This window comes from Mirounga leonina, unplaced genomic scaffold (assembly GCF_011800145.1).
Source record: "Mirounga leonina isolate KUSES-001 unplaced genomic scaffold, KU_Mleo_1.0 Mir_54, whole genome shotgun sequence".
In the NCBI taxonomy this organism is placed as follows: domain Eukaryota; kingdom Metazoa; phylum Chordata; class Mammalia; order Carnivora; family Phocidae; genus Mirounga; species Mirounga leonina.
This window is the reverse complement of record NW_023270812.1, coordinates 3,154,376-3,164,664: the sequence shown is the minus strand read 5'-3', so window position 1 is coordinate 3,164,664 and position 10,289 is coordinate 3,154,376. Positions and strand designations below refer to the sequence as shown.

Sequence of the window (10,289 nt, the reverse complement as noted above, 5' to 3'; positions counted from 1 at the left end):
GCACTCATCTGTATCAATCTCGCTGGTGTTTCGAAGTTCTGTTTTTGAATCTAAGCTTACTAGTTCTTTATTTCAGAATGATGACTCACATTTTTCAAGCACAATCTCAAGAGATCCACACCATGAAAAATACGACACTAGGAGCCGAGATCGCTGGGTTAGCGGAGCCAGCATCCTGGGCCACTGTCTCAGCCCTCAAGGGAGGCCGGCTGGCTGCAGAGTTTCACCTTCACTGCTTCTGGCCACTGGCAGGCAAAATCCACCCAGTGAGCCACAGCCCAGGAGCTGAGTGGGTCACTGGACTGGGGTCTGGTCCAATGGTTTCCTGGGGACATTGCCGTCTGGGAATGGTTTGTGGAGAAATTTGGCTGATCCCCTCAAAAGACTGTCGGACCCACTCTCCCTCAGTCTTCCAGGAGTTCAGCACCTGCTGGAAGTGTGGGTTGGAAAAGAGTTTCTGAGTTCATCCCATGGGTGGGAAGCCCTGGAGGCAGCGGTGAGACCCACTGGCGTGTCGCTGATGGGACAGAAGGAAGGCTAACCCCACATGGCCCAAGAGGGGACAGAGATCCCGAGAGCTCGTAAATGGAACACTATGCAGCTTTTAGAGCAAATTCCCTTCCCAACTGGCTTGGGATCCAGGGTCAGCAAACGAACCAAGTGGTGCTAGAAAGACTTCCATGCTGCTGGATGTGAGGACTTGGTTGGCATTGGTCGTTCCAGTGGAATGAATGGAGGGAGACAGTCTCTTCCTGTCAGAGGAATGTTTTCTCTCAAGGTTTAAAGAAGTTAAACCTCATACTGGTAAGAAATCACAATCCTAGGACTTCAGGGCCTATTGCAGTCCACGCAGGTAACTCGAGGGAAACAGGACTCAGAGGACACCGTAGGGCTCAAGCACAGAAAGAAATGAGTTCTCAAAGACAATCCTTCTCCTTACAGGAGTCCATCGCATGTTTGTATCTCAAGTACCGTGATGTCTGGGCTGCTTGCCTTTTAGCTGGGGAAAGAAAATATAATACTGGTAGAGTCTTGGTTCCATGATACTAGACGTGAAAAGAACAGAGATGAAGGATTTCTCCTTTTAATGACAGGGACCGTACCCCCTACTGGGTGAAGTGTTAGATTTTGATAGGTGGTTCAGAGAAGACCCTCAAGATGACACCTGGGGAGGCAGAAAACGCTGAGTTAATTTGTGAGAAAGGAGAAATCACAGACCATTTGAATGAATTGGAGGCCAAACCTAAAGGAGACACGGTGACCCTTGGTTCCCTGCACGCGATGGGGAATGGAGTCAGCACTGGCCATCCTCTATTTTGGAGAAAAGTGGAAAGAGAAAGGGCGGGGTTCTCTCCACATCCTCGTGGTTGAAGTGGCCAGCACGACTGAGAAGGCAACCTCAGTAGTAGTTTGAGGTCTTGCTATGGGGCCAGCCTTTATCGTCCAAGCTCCCCCCATCTTGTCTGGGGATGAGGGGCTGCAGGCTTGCATGCACTGAAAATGCTGCAGAACCACTGCACTGAGAAAGGGTCCAGAATAGCGCAGAAGCTAAATGGCAAATGGGATATCTGAATGGCTGATTCCAATCACTTTGGGAAAAAGAATGTATTTCATATGCTAAAAAGTGCTTTGAAAAGTATTTGGACAGCATCCTGAGAGGTGGCTAAGGTTTAATAAATTCATTAAACGAGGAACAAGTCTTGAAGCTGCACTGAAGGCTCCCATGAGTCGAGGGGGGTGGCTCGGACATCCCCTAAAGCACAGAGAACCCACTCCTTGCAGAGCGAGGGGACCTGAAAGCAGGAGATCCAGAAAGAGGAAACAGAAGCGATGAGGCAGAAGTATTTTTACACCTGACATCCAGTTTCCTGCTGGAGTCCTGCTTCTACACTGCGGCACCCTCTATTATTCACAGCTATCAGTCTAACAGGAACTTTAAGAAACAACCCTGTCCTTCATGTGGATGGCGGTTTCGGATACGAAACAGTGCACTGAGCAGAATGTTTCTAAGACAGGCAGAAGAACAAATCCACATGGACCTGCCCCTTTGTGATGCCCCCCTACCCGCCCCACCCCCGTAAGTGACAGAGGCCTAGAGCTGCATGTGCCACTTACTGACGGCTCAAAAATGAGCATCCACTCTCAGCTGGTGGGAGGATGAGCTCACCGCCTGATGGGTGAGGGCAGCCCACCTACGCTGCCTGTTTTTGCAGAAAACTGCAATAGCTCATAACTCATTACAGGCAAATTATCACAAAACACCAGGGTGGAAGCTGGGCATAAACTAGGTCTGTTCATTAAAGTGACCCAGAAATCGTGGATTCTATTTCATAATTGGTTTTTTCTATGGAATCCAGAAGTCATTTCAGCCTTTTAACGCTTCCGTTTTCTTCTGAAAGGAAGGCAAAAGACATCTACTTTACAGTGGAATTTAGAGATTTAGCTGTGCATTCTTGGAGCAGTGGGATGCAACCTCCATGAAGCAGTCAGTTCTCCGCAACGAATTTTTGGGGCTAGGGGAGGAGAACTGAGCCAATCCCCTATTCTGTTAACGATGCCAGGAAAAGAACACTGAATGCAAGGATAAACATAGAATGACTCCTTTTCAAAATAAGTTGAAGGGACTTACTACATTTTCTTACCAGAGCTTTAGAAATAAATCACTCTGGAAACACTGACTCACACCGAATGGCCCCAAAGCGGACCTGGGGCTGTGGAGAAGGCAATCCTACACGTGGGTCCTTAGCATAGACCCAGCTACAGCATGGATGTCACGGTCTGGGTCCCTTGCTTTTGTGAGGGGAGGGAAAGAAGGAGTTTGTTTTTGGCCAGGTCTCCTTGCTACCTGGTTTAAGTAATGGAGACAGAATGAATATTAACTTGAAGTTCACAACCTTTCATAATACAACGAAATATGTTTTGATTCTTAGACATAGTTCAGGTCATTTAGTGTTGTAGGACTACTACTATTTAAATCGCAAGTCTGTAGTCCTGTGATTGTTTTAAAACTTAATGCATGAGAGATGACAATGGTTTGGGTTGTCTTCTGAAGTCTGAGCGATCGCATCTACTCTCATCTCTGAGAAAACCAAAAGGGTAGCTGTGTAAATGTGCACGTGAACTAAAGTGTTTACAAATGAGCATCCTATGGCCTCCGAGTCCCTGCCTCCCTCAGAGAGAGGTCAGAGGGAACTCTAGATCAGAGCAAGGACGTGCACGAAGACTCATCAGGAAAAACAACAATTAACAGTTATATTAGCACTGAGAGCAGAGTTGCTCAAAACCTGGTTTTATTGTTTCCTATGAAGTAACAAAGAAGGTGTCAGTGTATCTAGCATCTTTGATCTCGTAGGTGCTAGGCCAGATGGATCCTGAACTGGTCCTCTTTAGAAAACAAGAAAAACAAAACAAACTCATCAAAAAGACAGCACAACCCTGACCTCTCAAAAACAGTAATGAGGGTAAGAATCCCAAGGTGTCCAGGCAGCACTGGCAGTAACCCAGGGCTCGAAGGGACAACTGGGAGGATGGTGGGTCATGCCAATGGAGAGCGGTGATGCTTTCTCAGAGGACTCAAGACCCACACCTCAATTCGGCACACAAGTAATTTTTTTTTTTTGATCTGCAAAATTTTATTAAGCAATAGCTGGACAACTTTTACAACTTCAAATCATCAAGAAAAAAATAAGGAGATTAATCCATCTCAATAATAAAGACAGAAAATAATTTGGACAAACCATGTCATTTTGAATGCAAACCATTAATGCCTTCTAGAATACCTCCCACACAATCTAATACACAAAATACATCAGAAGAGAGGCAAATAAGGGTGAGCTTGTTAGAATGCAAGTGGGAATCTCAACAGATCTTGCTTGGAAAGTAAAACAAAGCAGGATGCTGGAACTGAAAAACAAAGCAACACGGGTGGGACTGAGGCGCACACAGCAGTGTGCTATTCCCAAGGTTTGGATAAGAACATGCTGGTGGTCTGGTTTGGTCTGGGACCTGTGCACCTGCATCGTGCACTTACAGTTTAAAAAAAAAAAAGAAAGAAAAGAAAAAGAAAATGCCAGCAGTAATAAACTCAGAAATTACGTCCAAATTTACAGTACCAAAATAACGCATTTATAAACAAATGCAAAAACAATACCCCTTTGGTAAATAATACAGTGCCTTTTTCAGTCAAACGCATAACCCATGCTTTTCTACAACACGAAAAAAAATTTATCTACAACAAACAATGAGATCTTAGAACCCTACCCCTCCCTTTTAAAAGAACTTGTAAACAGAAAATATTGGTACAAGTTACAAGGAAATTGCACAAAGCCAAATAAATGAAAACAAAATAAGCCACAACCCTTCAGAGTTTCCATTAGCCGGAGCTAAGGGAATACAGATGGTGACGAGATCTGAGTTGTGTGCCATGACAAAATCCCAGGAACTCAAAGAACAGTTTTGACACATTTTGTCTCAACTCACTTTGTTCACAACTATGGACTTGGCCAAGGGATGGATGGCCCACACAGGGACACGACGGGTTCTTTTCAAAAAATCTTTTCAACTTGCAGATAGTGAACACTGCAGAACACACTCAAGAATTCCAACCAGCCTGGGCATAGACTCCTTGGTTCTTTTTTCAAACCACTCTATGGTTTGTGGGGGCATATGGTGACTTATTTTAGGGCTGTTCTCCAGGGCGTCCACCGAGCAGAGCACACGCATGGGGAGGCTCCCGCTGAAACTGGTGCTTTTGTGTGATTTTAGGAGAACAGACACCATTCCAAAAGCATTTGTTTCTAGAGGTGAACCTGCTAAAGGTTATTTTAAATGCATGGGCTTACATTCACGAGATAGATCATTAATGCCGGAAAAGAAATACTTCTCTATAAAAAGGCAATGATTTTGAAACATACCTTCCAAGTTTGTACAGTGGAATGAGGACCCGGTCACATTTTGAGCCTCAGGCTGTTAGAGCTGGACAGGAGTTGAGAATTTTGTCCAGGCCAGGTTGTCCCTTTCATTTTACAGATGCACAAATGGAAGCCCAAGGTCACCCTCCAACTTCGTGGCAGAGCAGGCTTGCCCCCAGGATTGAGAGGATTACAAGATGAACATACATGTTTTTGCATGGCCTCACTGGACACTCAACTGGGGAGCGATGGACACGGGGGGAAAAGACTAACCGGCAAAACCCTGACTTATGCGGCCATCAGAGCCTCGGCATTTTCCTGCTTCCTTGGCACCAATTTTTTTTAGGATATACATTCAGTGGATATACTGTACACAAATCTGTGCCTTTGGTTTGATGAGGTTAGAGTTGAAACAAATTTAAAATTGGTTTTTATGTTTGTTAATACACTGCTTCCCTCGACAAGGCATGGATTCTTTATGGAGTTGACTGGGCTGATGGTTTTAAATGCAGAGGTTCCATGAGGTATCTTAATATTCATAAGTTGCTATTAATAAACATGAAGCATGTAGAATTCTGCTGTTTAAAGTACTGACTTTAGCAGTATTTAATAAATGGAGACTGAATGAAAACAATTTTTAAAATAAGTGGAACCATCACCGTCAACTTCAAAGACACCACGTCACGAGCGCTGCAGACCTGGAAGTATGAGCTGCATGAGCTCGTTTCCTCCTTTGGGCCAGAGTACGGAGCTGGGCACCTGCTGTCCCTCAGGTCTGCAAACCTCCCTGGACCAGGCCTCTGCCTTCACGTGTGGAAAAGGCCTGCCTTTTGGGGAGTGAGCCCAGAATTGAGAAAGTTCAGTTATTTGCTACAAATACTCACTTTCTCTTCACAAATATATCTGCAGTTTTTATTCCAAGGATTTCTCCCTATATTTGCTCTTAGTAAGAAAAGTTCTAAAATGTATTTTTTCATGGTCTTTGTATCTTAAGAACCAATCTGAGAATCTGGAAGGTGGACACTACTTACTGACAATAAGGCCTTCCTTTGCTGCTCTCATTCCTCTTTTCATTTCGTAGCACCTTTTATTTTTAATTAAAAATAAAATGTTCAAAAGAGGGGGCAATATTATTTTAGGATATGTCAGCTCAAAGAAATCGACTTCTTTGTATATAATCAATACCAAAGAATGTAAAAAAAAAAAAATTACCTTTAAAGGACTAATGGGAATTTTTTCCCAATTAGAAAAGTTACAAATTGTCCAGCAAAAAAACCTTCTATCATATCCTCTTTATTTCTCGCAGCAAAGTATGCTACTAGCAAATAACTCATTACAAACACACTATTTTTCTAAATAAATAAAATGGGCATAGCTCACCAGTACAAAGTAACAAAATAATTCCTAAGAACACTATTAAAGCAAGATAAATAATCTCTTGGACAACAAAACAGGGGAACTGCATTTAAATTATTTTAGAAATAGGCCATAACCATTATTGCACAACTAATAATAAGCACTGAAACATCTTACCAAGCTACAGAAACTCCTACAAAAGAATTATATAATTCTGAATACATTGCTAAATTCTTTCTCAAAGAATTTACCCACAAAGAATCAGGTTCAGTATTTTAAAATATAAGATGGAAAACTTGGATGTTAGGTGGGAGATGTCTTCATCTGTGTTTCTTCAGGGTTTGGAGAGAATGGTGAGTGATGTCGTCTTGCTGTGGGGAAGGAATGGGCCAGTTTCTTTTCTAGTTTTTAAACCAAAACAAGGAATGTGAAAACACATACTTTCAAAAGACTTTTCTAGTGTCTTTCATTTGTCTGCTCCAAACAAAATCCAGATTGAGGCATCTCTGCCAGTACACAGTTCCTGTGCTCCCGCCCAAAAACATCACAGGTTTGAGTAACTGCCAACAGTGAACTGGGTTTTGCTATCAGGGCTGACCCTGCCCAAAGTGTCCCCTAAGGAGGAGATGGAGGGGAAAAATAATCTCAGGGGATTTCCGGGTTTTTTTCTTTTTGGTAATTAACCAGCTGTCTTAAGTACTATAATTTTACTAATGTGTTCCCAGTGGTTTATCCAACAGTCTGTACAGTTAATAAGGAACTTTTTTTTCTCCTAGATACAACTGTGGGACTTTTTTCAAAGAGATGACTATAGCTCTATCTTTTAATACCCTGGCAAATGCTTACAATTTTGTTACATTTCTAAACTATTAGGAAACATCTCTAGTCAACTGAATTTTAATGCGGCTGAGAAGAAGAAAGGCGTGCTTTCAGATCAGTGTCCTCAGCATTTTTAGAAAGTGTGGTACACTTATCTATTGGGAAGGAGAATGACTTCTGCCACAGAAGGGGGAGGCGGCAAAGGTTGCTTTTCAGCAGGCCAGTACCTAGTGACTGCCCAAGGCGCTGGGTGACCAGGTCGCTACCCACCACACACCAGGACCGCTCCATTTCGTCTCTCCCCCTCTCCCGAAGGCAAGCCTCACTGAACCGATGGAATTCTGACACGATCTAAAACTGGTGGGGTCTTCAACGCGGACAGCCTCCAGAGAGGAGCAGAGCCCCTGTACTACTCAAGTCCCACCACGTACATCCCCCACGCGTCCATGTGCAGGCGTGCCTTCCTCCCGTGTCAGCACGAGCAAACTGTATTTCTAGCCGGTAAGAACAGCCCTGCACACAGCCCGCTTCCACGAGTCAAACCCCGCGCACCTGCCGGGACACCCTCCATCAATCCGTCACTCTGGGGAAGTAACAGGACGTGTGTGAATTCAATGTCCCCCTACAAGAACCTGTACCTTCAGGACTTTTGGTTGTCTTTTTAAAGAGTTTTTTGTTTTCACGCTAGTGGTTATGATAAGGAGTAATAAAGCTAGATGTGTGGAGAATGGAGATAATGCACACTCCCTAGTCTAAAAGAACAGCAGGTGGGAAGGCAGCCTACCTTCCTTCTGAGGGCCCCTTGTCTTGGCAGCTGACAGAAGCAAACACAGGAGGACATTACCACAGCAACTGTGTTTCCTAAAGGAACACCAGGTGCCTCGCACCCTTTGCTTCCAAATACCACTCTTCTGCATTCTCTTTTTGTTTAAAAAGAAAGAAGAAAGAGAAACAATAAAGGATTATAAAAGCCCAAACAAATGACAACAATTAAAGGTCAGTCCCCTCTCCTGGGCCTGACAGAGTCTTCCAGTTTTGCTCTTGTCTTCTGGTCCCCGGGCACCTGGGGCCCCGGGCGGCTCCTCGAGCAGCGCTGAGGAGACCTCTCTGAAAAGGTTCCTTTGCCTCTCTTTCCGCCCCATACCAGTCTTTTCACTTCAGGCGCTGAGTCACGTTGGCCAGGGCAACGGCGAAGGCCTGCACAGCTGAGAAGGGGTACTGGAAGTCCAGAATGTACGCGTTGCCATCAATCCTTCCAAACTGCATCACCTGGGGTGGGGGTGGAGAGGGCAGAGAAGCGAAGACATGAAAAGAATACAAGGTGGGAAACACAACCATGTCTGTGTGGCTCCTGAGGGAAGGGGACAGCCCAGCCCAGGAGACAGGTTTGCCGACCAAGGTGACTTTGATCAAGGGTTTTTTTTTTTTTAACAAACAAACAAAATTTATTTGTTTAGATCAGACTCCCTCCAAAGGGCAAAATAGGAATACCATTCACGGTGAAACTATGTTTTTTGCTACCGGCAACACTTTTATCCCGTTCTCTGACCAGGTGCCCTAATCAGTAATTGCTCTATTATGCAGCAGAGGTGATGCAGAAACAATTCAAATAACCCTCAACTCTGGTGGGACAGCTGTCTGCTGCTGGCTAACTGGTCATTAATAAAACTCACATCTCCTTAGCAACAAATTTTCACTTTTTTCCTTTTTATATTTGTGTATGTTGTCCAATGAAATGATCTCTCTGCAAGTGAGCATTGGAACCACTAAAGGTATCTGATTCTTCACATTTGCAGCAAAGTAACGCTGCTGATTCACTGTCTTCCAAATGAGAGCTCGAAGCGCAGGGGCTGGAGGTGGTGCTGGGAGTAGGCGACCGCTGGATCATGACCAAAGCCATCTAGGAGCTGCTAGGTTGTTCTGGGCAGGGCATTCTTGTCCTGAATGTGGGGGGGGCGGCAGGGTGACGGAGCTGGGATGGAGAACGGGGTATGGGATGGGGGTGAGGGGTAAGGGGAGGAGAAGGAGGCCGCGGAACGGCCACAGGCTTTGCACCCACCACCAAACTCTTGCCTACTGACGCGCTGAATGGGCCGGGGGCGGGCGGGCAGGCAGGTGGTTCGGCGGCAGCGGGGCACCCTGATCAAGTTTCTTGATCTCACTATGAGTTTGTCAGAAATAAAGAGGGGGAGGGAACATGTTAAACATGCAGTGGGGGGAGCTCCTGGGTGGCTCAGTTGGTTAAGCGACTGCCTTAGGCTCAGGTCATGATCCCAGAGTCCAGGGATCGAGTCCCACATCGGGCTCCCTGCTCATCGGGGAGCCTGCTTCTCCCTCTGACCCTCTCCCCTGTCATGCTGTTTCTCTCTCTCTCAAATAAATAAATAAAATCTATAAAAAAAAAAAAGAGCAATGGGAAGATAATGAGCAAAAATTCAGAGCGTGGAAAGCTCCACAGGTCAAATAAAGTGGTTTCTTCACCAAGGAAACAGAAAGGAGAACGAAAAAGTATAAGGAAGAATCTATAGGCTAATAAAGGGTTAAGAGACATATCATTTGTCATGGTCAAATGTCACTGCTCAGAGAGGGATAAAACGCAGTCCACCTCCCTCCCCTGGTGCTCATTCTCTCGAGCTTGCCTTCCTTTGTCGTTTCAGTACTTACTGTGACCACATTATATTACCACATAACATGATGTATATATATTTATTTGTTTATGGTCTTTCTACCAAAAATGGAAGACAGGGACAGGGACTTTCTCTATTTTCCTCAAGGCTCTAGTTTCAGCGCTTGGAGCAAGGCTGGCAAACTCTGTGAAGGGCTGATGATAAATGTTTTAGGCTTTGTAGCTCACAGGGTCTTTGCCACAACTCTAAACCCGTTGTAGGACAAAAGCAGCCTTAGCCAATATTTAAGTGGATGCGCATGGCTGTGTTCCAATAAAACGTTATTTATAGAAAGAGGCAGCAGGTCGGACGGTCTGTGGGCCACCGTTTGCCAACTCCTGGCTCAGAGGATCGCCAGGTATACAGCAGGTGCTCAGTAAATGTTTGTTGAGTGAATTAATGAAAATGAGGTTTAAATATGCGAGGTGAAGAGGTGTGTTCCCAGAACGACAGCTACGCAGCGGGACTGGAGCTACCCTTTCAGGCTGTAGCAGGAAGAACTGACAAATCACCCAACGTGTAATGTACGGAGAGAGGA

The 10,289-nt window shown here is 44.9% G+C and overlaps 1 protein-coding gene across 3 annotated transcripts in view; it reads right to left on the bottom strand.

Annotated features, from left to right (window-relative positions):
- Positions 1-3,273: 3,273 nt before the first annotated feature.
- The window catches only part of LOC118001793 (tubby-related protein 4), a 238,822-nt gene continuing 231,806 nt past the window's right edge, over positions 3,274-10,289 (bottom strand). For all 3 annotated transcript variants that reach the window (XM_034991941.1, XM_034991940.1, XM_034991939.1), the window contains one exon: positions 3,274-8,354. In XM_034991941.1, coding sequence (XP_034847832.1) covers positions 8,238-8,354 — 117 coding nt within the window. In that variant the 3' untranslated portion in view covers positions 3,274-8,237. The remainder of the gene's footprint in view (positions 8,355-10,289) is intronic.